This window comes from Centroberyx gerrardi, chromosome 7, assembly GCF_048128805.1.
Source record: "Centroberyx gerrardi isolate f3 chromosome 7, fCenGer3.hap1.cur.20231027, whole genome shotgun sequence".
NCBI classification, from domain to species: Eukaryota; Metazoa; Chordata; class Actinopteri; order Beryciformes; family Berycidae; genus Centroberyx; species Centroberyx gerrardi.
The window spans coordinates 9875715-9893818 of NC_136003.1; the positions used below are offsets into that span (position 1 = coordinate 9875715).

At 44.6% G+C, this 18104-nt stretch overlaps 1 protein-coding gene across 2 annotated transcripts in view; it reads left to right on the plus strand.

The window, feature by feature from the left end:
• Positions 1–2829: 2829 nt before the first annotated feature.
• Positions 2830–18104, plus strand: part of smurf1 (SMAD specific E3 ubiquitin protein ligase 1) — an 18437-nt gene continuing 3162 nt past the window's right edge. For both annotated transcript variants that reach the window (XM_071906364.2, XM_071906365.2), the window contains exons 1-16: positions 2830–3068; positions 8420–8458; positions 9029–9137; positions 9721–9854; positions 9999–10064; positions 10270–10345; positions 10989–11200; positions 11388–11472; positions 13123–13269; positions 13817–14045; positions 15119–15222; positions 16001–16115; positions 16239–16417; positions 16660–16797; positions 17170–17290; positions 17677–17878. In XM_071906364.2, the coding sequence (XP_071762465.2) occupies positions 3014–3068; positions 8420–8458; positions 9029–9137; positions 9721–9854; positions 9999–10064; positions 10270–10345; positions 10989–11200; positions 11388–11472; positions 13123–13269; positions 13817–14045; positions 15119–15222; positions 16001–16115; positions 16239–16417; positions 16660–16797; positions 17170–17290; positions 17677–17878 (2011 nt within the window). In that variant the 5' untranslated portion in view covers positions 2830–3013. The remainder of the gene's footprint in view (positions 3069–8419; positions 8459–9028; positions 9138–9720; positions 9855–9998; positions 10065–10269; positions 10346–10988; positions 11201–11387; positions 11473–13122; positions 13270–13816; positions 14046–15118; positions 15223–16000; positions 16116–16238; positions 16418–16659; positions 16798–17169; positions 17291–17676; positions 17879–18104) is intronic.

Consider the following 18104-nt stretch of genomic DNA (forward strand, 5'->3'; position numbering starts at 1 on the left):
CAGAAAGCTTGCTTACTCATTAGTAGCTCACACAGAAGATAAGTTAGAAGTTCTAGAACAGCAGATATGTGTCATACAGATAAGGCTGCAAGCATACAATATCACCAGCCACTGACAATCGCACAATTTCTGGTTTATAAAAACGGTTACTCTAAAGCCAAAGTCAGTGTGAATCAGGCACGTACTCACGGATGCAGGAGGCAGAGGTAGGCTCAGGAGGACTATGGGTGTGTGTGTTGAGGCCAGGCTGTTATATACCAGGCCCTGTCCCTCCTCATATGGTCACAACTCTAAAACCAGCCACTGCCCTGAGGTCTCATCCCTCCGATGTGTCTGTTCAGACCACTGGCAGCCCGAGATTTGGGAATTCTTCACTCTGCTTCGATCCATTTAGGGCTTCCCCGGAAAGCCATCACTCAAGGCTCCCAACTATCTCCTTTCTGCACCCCATCCCTCTCTCTGTCCATCCCTCCAGCCCTCGCTCCATGCCTCGATTTCCACCCCACCACCGTGCCTCCGCTCCCACCCATCAATTGCTTTCTCCCCGTGTCTCCAGTGGGAATGGGATGAGTAAGGCATCTTAAGTTAAAACCACTGACTCACGGAGGCAGAGTGGACCGCCAACAAATACAGTTTCTTTCTTAGACTTGTTTCACTTTCAATCTTCTCTCTTTTGTACTAAAGAAGTTTCACTACGATTCACCTAACACTGTGCATCTTCAGGAAATAATGAATAAATCAGTATGTTTTGCAACCAACTACATTTACATTAGAGGAGACATTTATCAGTACGATCCACCAAGTTATCTTGAGACCGTCTCTTGTGGATTGCACAGGACAGGGCAGAAGCATGAGCAGATTGCTGAGGCTGAGGCTGAGCTTGGCTTGGGTCTAGGCCAACTTCTGGAGGGCTCAGTCAACTTTTGCCTAAGTAATTCACATACATGGTGCTAAGAGGATTCTTGTTCCAATGGTGGTCACACAGTTACGACCCTTTCACACTGTTGTCAAGGAAACGTCATAGTTTGTCCATCATTGTCGTGATCTTATCCAGTGCGTAGATCTTGTCTGGTTTGAGGAAGAGCCTTCCTTAGGACTAAAGCAGCTGTTCCTATTGTTCCCCAGGGGGGGCGCTAATAGAGACAGACACTACTGGTAATGACACACACACACACACACACACACACACACAGAGCCCCAATCTTCCAAGTTTCTGAAATTACATAGATTCTCAAGAGCAGAGTACACAATTTTCTAACTCATGTATATGCTGTCTCTTTCCCCGTTCTTCTTTATCTTCTTCACCTTCTTTTGGTAATTATTTTCTTGCTTGCTCTTCGTCTTCTTCTTCTTCTTCTATTAAAATCATTTTGTGCAATGATTGTGCATTTGGCCGCCCAGTAGGATTTCCCAACTGTCCTGTGCAAAGATTGACTTCATCTTCATTAACTCTGTGTGTGTGTGTGTGTGTGTGTGTGTGTGTGTGTGCGTGTGTGTGTGTGTGTGTGTGTGTGTGTGTGTGTGTGTGTGTACACCCAGAGGTATTACTAAGTTTATCTCTATGATTGGAATTCTCTAAGTAACTGTGAACACACTCAGTTGGTCTCAGGGGTTCCAACGGCACTTTGAATAACACACGCAACTGTGCGGACACACACACACATGTACATATGCATGCACATGTACACACACACATAATCACACCAACAGCTGTACATGACCGATTTGGAGGGAGAAGCTAATTTGTGTGTGTGTGTGTGTGTGTGTGTTGAAGGGGGTCTGTCAAAGCTCTCTCTGGTGTTACTACGGCCACCTGTGGAGTGTTGACATAGTTAAACATACAAGTACACACAAACACAAGTAGGAGGAGGACAGATGTAGTGTGTGTATGTGGGTGTATGTATGTGTGTGTGTGTGTGTGTGTGTGTGTGTGTGTGTGTGTGTGTGTGTGTGTGTGGTGGGGGGGCGAGATGAAAAATGGGAAGAAGGGAACAGAAGGGGAAGGAGAGAGAGAGAGAGAGAGAGAGAGAGAGAGAGGGACTCAGACAGACGATTTTATGAAAATCATCACTTTCACCTGTATGCTCAGAAATTGTGTGTGTGGGGGGGGGGGGGGGGGACAAATCTAGGCAGACATAGAGACAAAGACAGAGAGGGAGAGTGAAACTGTGTGTGTGTGTGTGTGTGTGTGAGAGAGTGTGTGCGTATGTTCAAATTCAAGCTCCTGAAAGTGTGTGGTGGCTGTCGAGCCGTTTCACTGCTTATGTGGATTTACTGTGTCCTGTAAACAGGCTGATGAGAGGCTCCATTGTTCCACCAGTTAATACTGCAGCCAGCTAACCCTAATGCTGCTAAAGAGCCAAATCCCTCCAGCCACTATCCCTACCCAGCTCTCCTCTGTCTCCATCCTCCATATCAACCAGACTCCCTCCTCACTTACATTTACCTTAACCCAGACTTGGTGGTCCTGATTTGTGCATATAGGGCTTATGTAGAAAGTTTCAATAAAGACATAGAGAGGGTAAGCATCCTTTACAGGTTTACTTGAGCTATTAACCAGAAGCATTTAACTACTACTGAGTAAGCTATAAATAATAAAGAATGGGTTGGTTCTATGTGATGTAACTAAAAATGAATGCATCTCTATTAACAAATCTCTGAAATTGAACATTATGCAAATAGGGAGGAAGTAAGTATCCATTCCTTTCTCCTTACATTATGGAGCCTTTCCTGAACTTCACGAGCACACCCACGTTTCCCAGAGGCGAGCGCGTATTGCCGTAAGAATGTGACGTCAGTACGTGTTTGAGCCAGCCCGAAAATGTTCTCCTGTGTTGTTGGATTTCGAAGGAACGGAGGACTTTGCGATGAAATAATACATTTTTACCCGTGAAGAAGACGGACACAAACCACAGATTTTTACATTGTAGTTAGTTATACTCTGACTGAGTTGTGAAATTGTGTGTTTCGGGAGACCCTAGTGGGAAGTTTGTGTGATCGTTTTCCCGGAGTGATGTCGAATCCTGGGACTCGGAGGAACGGGTCCAGCATCAAAATCCGTCTGACAGGTAAAAAACGGGACTGAAAGCGCTTACGGTGCATGTTGTACCGGGGCTAAAACGTTTTAGTTACAAACCTCTGTGGCAAACTGTTGATATTTACTAAACCAAACAAGCCACCGCGCGTGTCTTTGAAGATTCTCAGTGCTACTGCTAGCCTAAACATCCGGTTTTTGTATCGCAAACATAGCAGCAGCAATGCTAGCGCGTTAGCTGCAGTGCTAACTAAACTACCGAGAGGAGGACAAGCAAGAAGCAGTCGGCTATCCGGAGGATTTTATAACTGGGACAGCCGACTGGCCAGTTGTTTTGTGGTCACTGAACACATTGAATCTCGAAAAGAATAGAAAACACATAACTTAATAGCCATGTCTAGAAACTTTGCTAATTGCCAACACTTGCTTACTAGCTAGCGTTAGCTTATTAGTGTAGTTAACGTTGACCGCTAACGCTAGCCAGCTACACCCATTTTTTGGCTGACCAGCCGAACCCATCGCTTGACCTGAACGCGACGAGCTTTGCTCGGTGGGTGAAAGCAACTGTTGAGCAGCGGCCTCTCTGAAAATCGATCTGTCGGTAGATTTGACATGGTAGCCTAGATTATCCATGGGTATTGATTGGCATTTCGCTTTCTCAGCTGTAGCTAGACAGATGTCTGGCTCATTCAACTTGACGTTTGCCAGATAAGCTTGACACATTTGTTCTTTTGGTTATCCTGTTCTCAACTCAATGCTGTGTTGTTCGCTTTCGGGTCAGACTCTCTGTTATTTGATGCTCCGAGGGCAGATAGGGGTACACACACACATTCACACACAGCTGGAACAATGGTTTTTACTGTAGCTGCCATTGTAACCCCGCTGGGCACCCAGGGGCCTCTATTCAGATGGAAATGACCACCCTGTGCCGCTGGGCAGACGCCTTGTCCTCTGTTCTCCTGGTTTCCAGTCAAGCAAACACACACACACACACACACACACACACACACACACACACACCAGACCTTGGCAGACTAAATATTCTAGAGGTGGTGGGTACAGACTAGGGCAGTCAAATGTACAAGTGTATGATTGTGATGGATGTGTTTTTGAGTAGCGGTGCTCTCCTAAATGCTGATGTGCTCTTCTCAGTCTAAAAGTGTCTGCCGCTTACTGTCTGTTTCTCTTTCCTCTCTGCCCTTCTTTCTCTAACTTGGATTACAAAAAAGCATGCATCAATTTTGACAGAGGACAGACACATAAATCTGACACATTTTTTCCACTTATCACACTGTCTGTTCGCTTCCACGCAATAAGCTATCAGACAGAGATAGCTGAGTTTCAAATGTGTGTGTCTTTGTGTTTGTGTGTGTGTTTGCTTGAGAGTATGGATGCAAGAAAGAAAGTGGGTGTGTGGAAGTCTGAGAGTGTGAAATGTGTGTCTGTGTTTTTGTGTGTGTAAGCCAGCCACTCATCATTTCTGTGTGGATGTAGACAGAGGTTATTGCCCCCAACTGTGCCCCGCCCCCACAGGTATGAGTGGAATTCTAATTGGGTGAGGAATGTGCGATGAGCCAATGGGAGTGCAATGCTGCCTGGCTGGCCAGCGGTCTGTTTAGTCTGTCAGAGAGGGGTTGTTTGGCCTAGATCAGACAGGCCTCTGTGTCTATGGCAGAGAGACCTAGACAAAGACCATGCAGGTTCTACATTGTTTCAGATCTCAGAGACCAGGTTGTGTTTATATGAACATGTTTTGGCTAGTAAAGAGAAATTGTTGTGTCTTTCTGTCTGTCCTCTGCCTCTTTATGGATAAGTTTTACTTAGGAGAAAGACTAGCGCTTTGGGTATGACAATAGTGTGTTATACATTCTCTGGTAAGCCAGAGAATGTGATATGAATGTAGAATATTAGTCTGTAGAGAGAAACGCTCGGCCTAAAGCTTTCCCCTTTTGTGGCGCTTTGTTGGTCTCTAGGCATGGTTTGAATGCAGGAAGTGATCACAACAACACGGAAATAAAAAAACTGGAAATAAGTGGGTCAAAAAGTAGAATAAAAGGATATTTGCATTAAGAAATGAAGGGGAGTTTGTGGGCTTAACTTGGAAATCACCTCCCTGTGAATGAATATATCGGTGATCCAGCAGGATAATGGTGATTTCCTCGGCAGCAGCACGTGTTGCCGGGGTTTAGGCCAGCTCGTGCCAGGTACTCGGATTGAACACCAACACCTTGGCACAAGGCCCAACACAGGGAAGCATCAGGACAACAGGTGACTGATACTCTCAAGGGAGGCAGGGCAAGACCTGGAAATAGGGTGGAGGAGTGAAGGAAGGAGGAAATAACAGAGGAAAGAGTGAAAGAAATTAACAAGGGAAAGCACAGAAAGAGAAGGCAACCAAAGTGAGAGGGAGAGAGGAAAAGAGAGAATTTTGCTTACTTAGGAATGAGCCTAAACACTCCTAATCCTCTCACCGACTGAGCCTACAGCATGCAGACACACACATACACACACACACACACGCATACACATAATAGATGTAGAAGAAGTTGAGGATAGAGAGAATGAGAAAGTGCCACTATTGATCAAACCAAGCGCATCGATGAAGCAGATATCTCTGAGATGCAGACTGAGAGTGTGTGTGTGTTTGTGTGTGGTGCTAAGTGATGTTTATGCTTACTTATCTGGTTTGGATTTGGCTTGTGGATATTAAACCCGGGCCTACATTTTTTTATTTGGATGGCAGTTAGCACAAGAACCTATTAGTCATCGAGGGTGTGTGTGTGTTTGGATGCTAGTCCAGTGTGTGTTATTAAGTAAGGTGAGATATTCGCTTACGTGCCTGCCTTCCACTGCTTTGTTCTGAAAGGACAAGGTTACATAGGAAATGACACTATTGTAACCTCACCTAGCCCATACTACTTGACCTGTAGATCTGTGTGTGCACTCTGCAACAGTACAAACTAGCCAGTCCTGCTAGGATTATGACTAATTTGATGGTAATTCACATTGTTTTGCTAGGTCCACGATCACGATTGATAGTCTCAACGAACAGCATTATTTCACAGCACATTTGGCATCCTTTCTCAACACCTTGACTATTATCTGTCATATAAAAAAGTTGCAATGAGCTGCTAATTGGCACTTGAAAATTGCACAGATTTGCTAAAATCCTGGTCGCTGACATTTAAGTGTTCTCTGTGGTTAAAGTGCAAGAATAGAGCAAAGTTGCAAACCCTTGGAATATTTGCAGGGCATGGTTGATTGGGCTAAAAACATGTTGCGACTGCAAATTCCTAGAATGGCTGCTAGCCTGGTATAGAAGTAGCATAGATTTTTCATCATCTCTCTTATACCGTTTCTCCTTGTTCCCTCTCAAGATTGGATGAATAGAATTCCTCTCCCGACGGCTCTCTCCAACACTCAGGATTTTGAAAAAGAGCAACAAGAGAGGACATAAATGTAAAGAGCCAATAAAGGAAGAGTCAGTGGGGGTGTTGAGGTTGAGCAGAGGGGTGATTGCTGCTATGTGCTTCTTTGCCAGCCATGACCTTGGCAGAGTGAGGAGTTTCCTCTTAACGCTGAGAAAGGACCTGTCACACACTCACCACCACAGCAGGGCTGGCCAGGCAGGAGAACAAGGAAGGGAGGGAGTGCAGAGAGAGAGAGATGGGGTGAAATGAGGGGTGTCCCTTGCCTCTGGCAAGAGAATGGAGGGCGAGAGGGGTGGATAGCACAACGGTGACAGCCACAAAGACAGCCTCCCTCTACTGCTAGTCTGGAAGAGGATGCAGGGGCAAAACGGACACTTCTGTCTCTCGCTCTCGCTCTCTCTCCCTCTCTTTCTCTCTGTCTCTCTGTAGAAAAGATGAGGTTGCAGGGTGGAATGTGTGAGTCAGGAGGAGGAGGAATGGAAGGGGAGGATGAGGAAGAGGGAAGGATATCCTGGAGCCATTCTCCATGGGTTAATCACAGGAAATGGACCAGGCTAGACCAGACACATCTACACCACCACAGTCACCACATCCTAAACCGCTGGCTGACTGACTGACTGACTTCCTGGCTGGCTGGCTGACTGGATGGCTGCCTGGACCAAACCTCAAGCCAGGTTTTAATAGGACCTCAAGGCCATGATAACGTTTTTAGGTGGTGTAGCAAATTGACATCAATTAGGACCATTTGGAAAATCTCATGACAGCCTTTTGTTCCTCTAAACTCTCTGTCCCTGCTCCCTGCTGATGACAAAATTGCCCATGTCCTTCCCTAAAAGATTGCCCATTTATCCCAACCGTTAGATTTAGCTTAGTTTATATTCCATAAACCCTAACTTAAGTGCATTTTATCCAGCCTACCTATATATAAAGTTCATGGCTGCCGTCTATCCCTGATACAGATTAGAGTTAGAGTTAGCCTATAACCAGCCTCAGTTATCAAGCAATTTATATGCAAATTTGTCCAGAAAGCGTTTTTAGGATATGCAATAAAAAATAGAGCTACAAATCAGACAGGTGAGTCATTCAGAAACTTCTGGCAGGCATGTTGGATTTATTAGATTATTAGTTGAAGATGTGGCCTGGTATTTTGGCATCTTTTATTGGTTTAGTCGCACAGAAATGTTGTACTTCTTGTTGTCGATTACAGCCTTGCCTTTGCTTGTTGAGTGCACTACTCCAGCTTGGAATACAAGCTATCGCAGCTTGTACTTGCTCAGTGCCCATACTGCCCTGTAAAAAAGGCTTGTACCACTTCTGAAACTGTACATTTGTGTGCTTCTGGAATGAGTTTATCGTGGCTTAGTGGTGTTTTTAGTATCACAGTAGTGGTGAGTGAGCTGAATTGATCTGACATAGGTCTGCTCTCCTACCAGACTGTCTGGCCGCCACTCAAAACGCTTAACAAGAACACACACACACACACGCTGTAAACTGTAAATACTGAGCACACACATACAGATTCCCAGAGTCTAGGTCAGTATGAGCTTTGCGGTCTGAATCCCCAGAGACGTGGCAGAGAAGGGATTCTCTCACTGTGGGCGGTGTGTGTGTGTCTGTGCGTGTGTGCATGTGTGTATGTGAGCGATGATCCTGACACTAGCCTGTATTTTACTGGTTGCTGCTTTGTCTGTGTCACATCCAAGTTTTCCCGGTCAGCTCCAGCCTCGGGCATTCATATATTATCCTAACCAGCATTCTACCCACTCAGTCGTTTTTTATGTACAGCAGCATACATTTGTGGCGGCCTACACACTGAGGAATTCCTTGCACACACACACATACTCTCTTTATCCCTAACTGACGTAAAATGGAAATCATAATCTACGGGACTGTTGTGTTTTGTAAGATGATTTTCGTATTGGTTTTTGTTCATAATGATTTTTTTCTCTTTCAGTATTATGTGCCAAGAACCTCGCAAAGAAAGACTTCTTTCGTAAGTACCTTTTTTGTGCTAGACATGCTCATGTTGGACTATACATTTTTTTCCTTGTGCCTAGATTCTCATGTCACATGTGTAGTGGATTTGATACACAAGATGATGTTTTTCAGTAATAACCTGTGGTGTATGTGTGTGTGACCAAATATCAGCCACTAGCTGCACCTGTGTAGCTCAGTGAGTAGAGCATGGTACTAAGACTAAGACAGATGTACTAAGGTACAGTCCCACCGAGGTCCCCATGCTAAAAAAAAGTATGTACTCAAGGAACTGTAAGGCACTTGTCAATAAAAGTGTCCTCCAAATGGAATATGATGCATATCTTGGAAATAGAGGCTTTCAGATTGCAGGCCAGTCCCAATAAAAGTCCAGATAACAAGCAAAATGGTGCTCTATGTGTATAGTAATAGAAAGCTGGGCTTTGTGGTGGAGATAGATGGTGCTTTCTGTATCCTTAAACCAGCCGTATGTCCTTAAGCCATGTTGAACCTCTGTCATGTTTGAATCTTATCTCAATTGTGATTGAATTTAGCAGATTCAAATAATTCATTTAAAATGTGTGCGTAGGGCTGCCGGACCCATTTGCCAAGGTTGTGGTGGACGGATCGGGCCAATGCCACTCCACAGACACAGTCAAGAGCACACTGGACCCCAAATGGAATCAGCACTACGACCTGTGAGTGTCCTGCACCACACTTCCCAACACTGCACAAACTTAAAGCTAAAATTGTCTCTCGTTGGGGTACATTTTGCCAATGTTGCCCATTTTTTTATATTGCCAACTACCTGAAAACTACATGTCAATCACTGCAAAGATATCATTATATCCATCCTCCCCAAAAATGATTACCATAATGATCGATGGAAATATTGTGCATTTGCTAACGGGCTGAATGTAAATTGTTTAAGAAAAATATGAATGCCATGATGGAATGTACCAAACAATAAATGTAACAAGCTATGCTCACTTTCAAAACTTTACACGTTTGGAAAACCTCACTAATGATCTTGTGCCAAAACATCTGATTCTTCCCCTGAAGGAAATTAATTCCTAAGAATTCGAAACGAGTATCCTGCTTTCTGAGTGGCAACAGCTATATCTGTTTAGTTCACGTTAAAATACATTAAAATAATATCAGACATCAGATATGCTGTCTGTGTTGCTACAGTGGACATTTTTGATGTCTCTCATTGACACAAATAGTATTCAGGAGCTTTAGGTTGGCAGGCAGGAACCTGATGGTAGGTCTCTTTTTCAGCTACATTGGGAAGACAGACTCCATCACCATCAGTGTATGGAACCACAAGAAGATCCATAAACGACAGGGAGCAGGGTTCCTGGGCTGCATACGACTGCTCTCAAATGCCATCAGCAGGCTAAAGGACACGGGATGTGAGTCTCTCTTTCTCGGTCTCGCCCTCAGCTTTAAAATACACATAAATGCATACACACTCACATGACTCGCACTGGTATCCTTTCATTGTCTACTTTGATGCACCATTTATATATTCCCCCTCTCCTTGTCTCTCTCTCCAGACCAACGTCTAGATCTATGTAAGCTGAACCCCTCAGACAGCGACGCGGTGCGGGGGCAGATTGTAGGTAAGACTGGACTCATACTATACATGTATCCCTTCGCCTTGTCACTCTCACCATGACTCTTTTCTTTCACTCTGTGTGTATTCTCTCCTTTTCTCACACTCCCTACTTTCTCTTTCTCTCTCTCTGCTTTCTCTCTCTCTACCTTTCTGTCATACACAGGCACTCGCTGTCCACTCTCTAACTTTTACCGCCTGTTTGTTTCTAGTGAGCTTACAGACGCGAGACCGCATCGGCAGCGGAGGCCCTGTGGTGGACTGCAGAGGCTTGTTAGAAAATGAAGGGTGAGTTTCTTACCGGGTGGTTGGAGTTGGAACTAGACCACATCTTATACTGATATTTAGGGAACAAATTGCTGATTGTCACATAATTTTTTTTCATAGATTATGTTGCATCACTCACTTAATTGTCATATTTAGAGAAAGATGGGGCTGACCTCTCTGTTTCCTCTAAGTTAACATCACAATCAGTTCTTGTTGAGTTATCATAATTTTCAAGTACCAGTGATATTTATCAGCCAATGGGGAAATAATGATGTTAGGCGGCCCGGGACCATAATCGAATTTAGTGTCACGCTGGCACCTAGGCTCTTAAGTTCTAAGTTCTGTGTCATGTGGGACCCCATCACAAGCAGGCCCGCGACCTGCTTTGGGTCCCGACCCGCAGATTAAGGGTAGAGAATAAAGGGCGATTGTGTTGCAGGATCTAGAGTTTAGTCATAGTCATCATCTGTTTGATTCTCTCCCAATCTCTGTTACTCCAAGTACAAAATATACAGCATCATGTGATTGCAGTGAATCAGAGGAAAGAGGATTTCAGTGTAATGTGTCTGTGTGTGTGTGTGTGTGTGTGTCTGTCTGTCTGTCTGTCTGTGTGTGTGTGTGTGTGTGTGTGTGTGTGTGTGTGTGTGTGTTTGTGTGTCTGTAGGCCCGTGTTTGAGGGATGTTTCAGTGAAGAGCCACTGCCCTACTCGGACACCACTGGCGCAGCGGGGGGCGGGAACTGTCGCCTCGACTCACCCAGTCAGGAGAGCCGTCTTCAGACACAGCGAATCAGAGGCCAGGACTCCAGAGGCCACGGCCACACCCCCCAGAACCGACCGCATGGGCACCAGTCACCTGACCTGCCCGAGGGATACGGTAAGCGTGACTATTTTGTGTTGTGTTTTGCTTGCAGCTCGTGATGCGTCTAGTTATTCTCTGACCAAATGTTGTCATTCTTCTCAGTAATCCATATTTAACTGAACTGACTGTCTCGTGTGTGGTTTGTATAAGAGGCGCGCACGTGTGTGTAACCTCCTCTCTCTTTGGTTTCTTTTCATAACAGAGCAGCGAACCACAGTGCAGGGCCAGGTGTACTTCCTTCACACACAGACAGGCGTCAGCACCTGGCACGACCCTCGGATACCGCGGTATGATCACACACCGCCTAACGTCACTTATGTCTAGTCCAAGCCTTAACCTGAAATGAGAGAGATGAGATGAAACTTAAATGAACCCCGAGGAGAAACTGGGTCATGGCAGCAGCAGAAGAATAGGATGTAGATAAGAATGCAACAAAAAGTCTTTTTCATGCTAATATTGGGAGACGTCTCCCTATGTTGACGATTTGCAGGTTAACATACAGTATATTTGCAGTTAGTAGAACTACAAATTCTATTCTATTCTTCCAAATCTTGTAACTTATCCTGGTAAATATGCAGTTTGTAAGATAAGAAATAAAATCGAACAAGATTCAAATGGGATTATTAAACAAATCTGTAGCAAAAGTCGGTCATCATGCTGCCCCATAATGGTGCTATAAAAATATAGTATCTAGATAGACTACCAAAAGAAAAATGCAGGTAAAGCTCATAACTCTCTCACCAAGAGGGACGTAGCTAATCACAGTCATGCAGCTAGCGTGTAGCTAGGTTGCTGTGCCAGAAAATGATTAGTAAGTAACTAGCAAAAACGTCAAGGGCAAAATGTTTAAACACACATGGATGGCAGCCCTCTCTTCAAACATTTACAAACTGGATCTATAATTCACCTTCTCCTCATATTGTCCTCTGACTCACCTCTCTCTCATCTCTCATCTGATTCATGGACTTTACCCGTCCCTCCTCCCCCTGACCTCTCACCCCTCTAACCAAGATTCATCCTTACTTTGGCTTCCTAGTAGCACAGGCAATGATTGCTATTAACTGTATGTTTAAGATGGGGTCATTTCACTTTCAATTCAATTCACATATTAGCTGTAGAGCTTGTCAACAATTTCTTTATAAATTTTCTTTTTAGTTGTTGAAGTTGTTGAAGAAAATCCAATTCCTGAATTGATAGAATTCAGGAAACCCTGTTTCTCATAATCTGGGATGACATAAACAGGGTGTGATCATGGTCTGATCATGAGATTGTTTGCTGACACAAATATTCCACTGCTTACCAGTCATTTCCACGTGCAAAAAGAGGCCCCTTCGAAACGAAAAAAAGCCCTCACTTCCTTATACACTACTAAACACTTCCATATAAACTAAGACCACAGCCTGCAGGTCCCTGGTGCATAAACAACCATCCTGCCACTGATGTCTTGAGACTAAGAGGGTTGAGAACTCATGTTCTCTTCCATTTTATCCCGGGTTAATTACACCAACAGATTAAGAGAAAAAATAAGCAGAGAAAATTCACTGCTTATTTCTGTGGGCCTCAGGGTCTGAGTCTGGGTTGGTATGAGGGATTAAGAAAACACAGTATGTAGGGTCAGGAGTGACGGAGAGAGGTCTGGTAGTTTAGGGTGCACACAGCAGTCTGTAAAATGAAAAACAAGTGAAAAAGTAAGGCAAACAAAGTGAATAGAATGAGCATAAAAAGGTGCCTGCTTTACTGCTTAACTACTCTGGTCCTTGGAGGTGATGCTCACTGGGCATAAACAAAATTGAGTGGATTCTTTTTAGTTCAAGAGTCACTAAGGTGACTTGCTGTTTGTTGAAGGCTCACTAAGTTGAGTTGCTATTGATTGAAAGCTCAGTATGACAGATTGCTATTGGCCTAAGGCTCAGTATGGTGAATTGTTATTGGTGCAGGGACCTGACCAGTGTGAGCTGTGAGGAGCTCGGTCCTTTGCCAGTGGGCTGGGAGGTCCGAAGCACTGTGTCGGGCCGGATCTACTTTGTGGACCACAACAATCGAACCACGCAGTTCACAGACCCCCGCCTACACACCATTATCAGGTACACACACACATGCGCACACTCACATGCATAGATACCATATGTAAGCACCACCTGCGGAACCCTATCTATACAAAGTCATCTGGATTGTATGGACAGACCCACCATAGCACACATCCATACAGAATCACCAGTTTACAAGACTAATCTGTTGTTAATCTAATCTGTGACACCGCTGTAATGCTGAACTCTGACCGGATCTGAATATGACCTACTAACAGTAATCAGCTCTGTTAATGATGATGAATCATGTGATTTATAGAGATGTGGGATTACTTTAGATTTAACTGCTCAATGGGAATATACAGTATATAATCTGGTACTCAAAAATGTCTCCCTACACTGTCACTGTCAACCTCTTTCTCTTAACTTTCCATCATGTCTCTCTCTTGTTGTCTCCTCTTATTTTTTGCTGTCTTTCCATCTTGCACCTGTCATCTCTTTGACGCACACTTTCTGTGTGCATTCTATCTATCTCTCCCTCTCTCCTGTGTTCTGCCTTCCTCTCTCTTCCTCCTCCTCCTCCTCCTCGCTTTCCCCCTTCTAGCCAGCATTCCCAAGCAAAGGAATCCTCCCAAGCCCCCCAAATGGATGTGGGGGGTGAGGAGGGGGGAGGCGGGGGCGGAGGAGGCGGAGGAGGCGGCGAAGGCGATGTGGCGGTGCGCTACGAGAGAGACCTGGTCCACAAGCTGAAGCTGCTCCGCCATGAGCTGTCCCTGCAGCAGCCGCAGGCAGGCCACTGTCGCATAGAGGTGTCCCGTGAGGAGATCTTCGAGGTGGGTGCATGTGCCTCTTGGCCCACCTGCCAGGGGCTGGTAAACTAAAAACAGACTAGTAAACCATCCAGGCAGCAGTAAGATGGGTGCTACCGCTTTGTGTCGAGCCTGTTTGATACAGAGCCTTTGTTTTGCTTCAGGTTGATTGGCTCACGGTCAAAGAGAGTGTACAGTGGTCAGCAGAGAGAAAGTTTGAAAACAGGCAAACAAGACCAAATACTGTATATGAAAGAGGCGTTCAGATGTTATAGTCTCAAAAAGTTACCATCCAGTGTGGCAGGTGACCCTTATTGATTTATCCACCAGTCATTTGTTGCTTGGCGGGTGGTAATGCTGGACACTGGGTGTAGGTGTATGCACAGACACAAATACACACACTGGATACTGACGTAACACTAACATGAGCTGATAAACAAACACACACATAAACGGTCGTGGAATTTTTGGAGGGGTATTCCAGACAGGGAAGTCAGGGAATTTGATCAGTTCTCTTGGGAAGTCGGGGGAATATCAGGAAAATTTACAAATGGGTCACTTTACAGGAATATGGAAGAATATATTTTCCAACTTGTTTCACACATACATTGGATGAGATGGTGGTTTTCAGTTGGTTGTCCCCAACTGTACTGGAAACCTCTTTAGAACTTTTCTGAGCTGAAAAGCTCACACCAGACACACCAATGCTTTCTCACAAACACACATATATATATATATATATATATATATATATATACACACACAGATAACACACAGTCATACACATACATTCCCATTTATTGCGCACTTCCTTTTACATTGACACACATCCACACCTTCTGATTCACACACTAGCCACAACAAACATTTTCACCAATGATGCGCTCCTCATAAGAGCACAAAGACTGTACTGACTGTGCGTAATATATAAGTGTTGAAAAAAACATAACTGAACTGGGGGGCTCACGAATTGTTTGCACATAGTCATAAAGCATTAATCAGGGGCATGTTCAAGTAAATATGAACTTTCTTTGTGATAATCTTTGCGTGTGTCTGTCTGGCTGTATGTTTATATACGTGAATGTTTGTGTGTGCAGGAGTCGTATCGGCAGATAATGAAGATGAGGCCCAAAGACCTGAAGAAGCGTCTGATGGTGAAGTTCAGGGGAGAGGAGGGCCTGGACTATGGTGGGGTGGCAAGGTGACTGTTCTTCATGGAAAGCTTTCTTTACAGCACTGGCCTCTTCTCCTTCATCTTCATTCATGGTTCCCTTTACACTCATTTATCCCCCCACAGCTGAAAAATGGCATCCACAGCTAGAAAAATGTAAATACAATGAAAGGGTTTCATCTGGCCTTATTGCCTAGCTGTCCCAAAGCAATAATGATTACATTGTCCACATATCATGATATGGATATCCAAATAAGTGCCTCTACCAAACTGTATATACTACACTACTTTAGACTAAGTTGCTTTGATTTTTCTTTACTTTCCTGAATCTCAGCACGTGTTTGCTCTTGTGTGTCTTACTTGCTGAGCTTCATGAAAATAAATAAACATTAAATCAAGTTAGTCTACAGTAGCGAGCGCCATTCTTAAAGTGCAGCTGGCCTGGAATGGGCCTAAATTACTGCCACCTCCCACAACTACAGGAGACACTTTTTACAGCACTGAGAGCTTAGCACCTTTTAGCACTAAGAGGACCAAATGCTAGAGGTTAAACATTTCAAATTTTAGCAAAGGAGTGCCATGCTTTAATCAGTTTTTCAGTCATTACTAAGCCCCAACAGGAGCCAGCGCTTCCCACAAGCGTCTATTTAAAGCCGCTCGCTAAAAAAAGGGATGTTCAGTGGACACAAGGCCATCATGTAATCCAGTGGTTTTCAGTCTTCTCATTGTTTCTGGTTGATGTTGACGTTTTGCCAAGGCTGTGTGTGAATTTTGAACATTGTTCTAATAATGTGGTGGTTGTGTGTAGGGAGTGGCTGTACCTGCTGTGCCATGAAATGTTGAACCCCTACTACGGCTTGTTCCAGTACTCCACAGACAATATCTACACACTACAGATCAACCCAGACTCCTCCATTAACCCTGTGAGTACACAGAAAGACATACAACCACATACATGACAAATGTTTAAATAAGGGTATATCCTGGTTGAGTCAAGTAAGGCAAATGTCTCTCTTTCTCTTTCTCTTTCTCTTTCTCTCTCTCAGGACCACCTTTCATATTTCCACTTTGTGGGCCGTGTGATGGGCCTGGCGGTTTTCCACGGCCACTACATCAACGGGAGCTTCACGCTGCCCTTCTACAAACAGCTGCTGGGCAAACCCATCCAGCTCAACGACCTGGAGACCACTGACCCCGAGCTGCACAAGAGCCTCGTCTGGATATTGTGAGCAAATAACACACACCTGCACACACGCTCGTGCATCACGCAGACACACGTGTACACACCAGGGTTCCCACACTCCTGGAAAAGTTATGGAACTTTAAAAACGTGATACATTTTGCATCAATGTCACCAAAACAAATTCCCATGCATGTGTTGTACTGCAAATAAATCGATTCTAATAGGCACATGGACACATCCCATGTCGATGTCGTACTTACTGTAATCTTCTGTTCTATGTGCAGAGAGAACGACATCACGTCGGTCCTAGACCACACGTTCTGCGTTGAACACAACGCCTTTGGGAAGTTTCTGCAGCACGAACTCAAACCCAATGGGCGCAACATCCCCGTCACCGAGGAGAACAAAAAAGAATACGTCAGGTAAGAACAGAGAGACAACTGACCTCCAGTTATTCCATCTTTTTTTGTGTTATCCAAACTGCATCTGTAATATGGAAATCCCCCAGAGTTCACTGTGTGACCATTTTCTGCGATATAGCAGTATAAAGTATATTAATTTGGCATCAATATCTTGCTTTTGGTCAGTATTTGTACAAGTAATGTATCTTATTTTCTGTTTGTTTTTTACTTTTTATAGAACAGACATCCAGCACAGTTAGCCAGTGTTTTCATGAATGTCTCTATAGCAGCATTATGTGGGTATGATAGTATTGTGTGTGTCTTTACACAGTATATGCATGTGTGTGTATACACATATATTAAAAAAGGGATTTTTTTGTTTGTTTTTCTCAGACTTTATGTGAACTGGAGGTTTATGCGTGGTATTGAGGCCCAGTTCCTGGCTCTACAGAAAGGATTCAGTGAGCTCATCCCCCAACACCTCCTCAAACCCTTCGACCATAAAGAACTTGAGGTATGTGTGTGATCAATAAACCAGTTATCATGATGATTGATGACCATAAAATTGTGCATGTCGTTCATCTGCATATTGGAGTGGTTATCTTTTTTCTGTTTTTGGTCACAGGATGACTGTAGAATCCTGCCAGCTTATCATTTCACATTATGGTGTGGTTGTTGCAGTCTGCATTTGTTATGTTTGTGTTGGGTCACCTTCTTTACCTCTTCATCTGTTCCTCTCCCCCCATACCTTTTCTTTCATTTTCCCTTTTTGCCTCCCCCATTCCTGTCTCTTCTTCTTCCGCTCCATCTTTTCTCCTCTCTTCTGTTTCTCCCCTCCTCTCGCCTCTCTCGCTCCTCACCTCGCCCCCTCACCCTCCGATCTCCCCCCTCTCCTTCCAGCTGATCATCGGCGGGCTGGGGAAGATCGACCTCGCGGACTGGAAGGCCAACACGCGCCTGAAGCACTGTACATGTGACAGCAACGTGGTCCGGTGGTTCTGGCAGGCGGTGGAGGCCTTCAGTGAGGAGAGGCGAGGGCGCCTGCTACAGTTTGTCACCGGCTCCACCAGGGTGCCCTTACAGGGGTTCAAAGCTCTGCAGGGTGGGTGACGCACTGGCTTGGAGACACACGCACACACGCATCTGTATCACTGTGTTCCTTTGGTGCTGACATTTGGTCCTCTATCTGTCCTCCTAAGGATAGAAGTACAAGACCTCTCATACACACAAACTAGCGATGGGCTTTTTCTTATTTATCACAAATCAAAGAGGCGCGTACAGAGTCTGTTAATTACTTACGGTGGAAAACACTCTCAGTGGGCACAGAG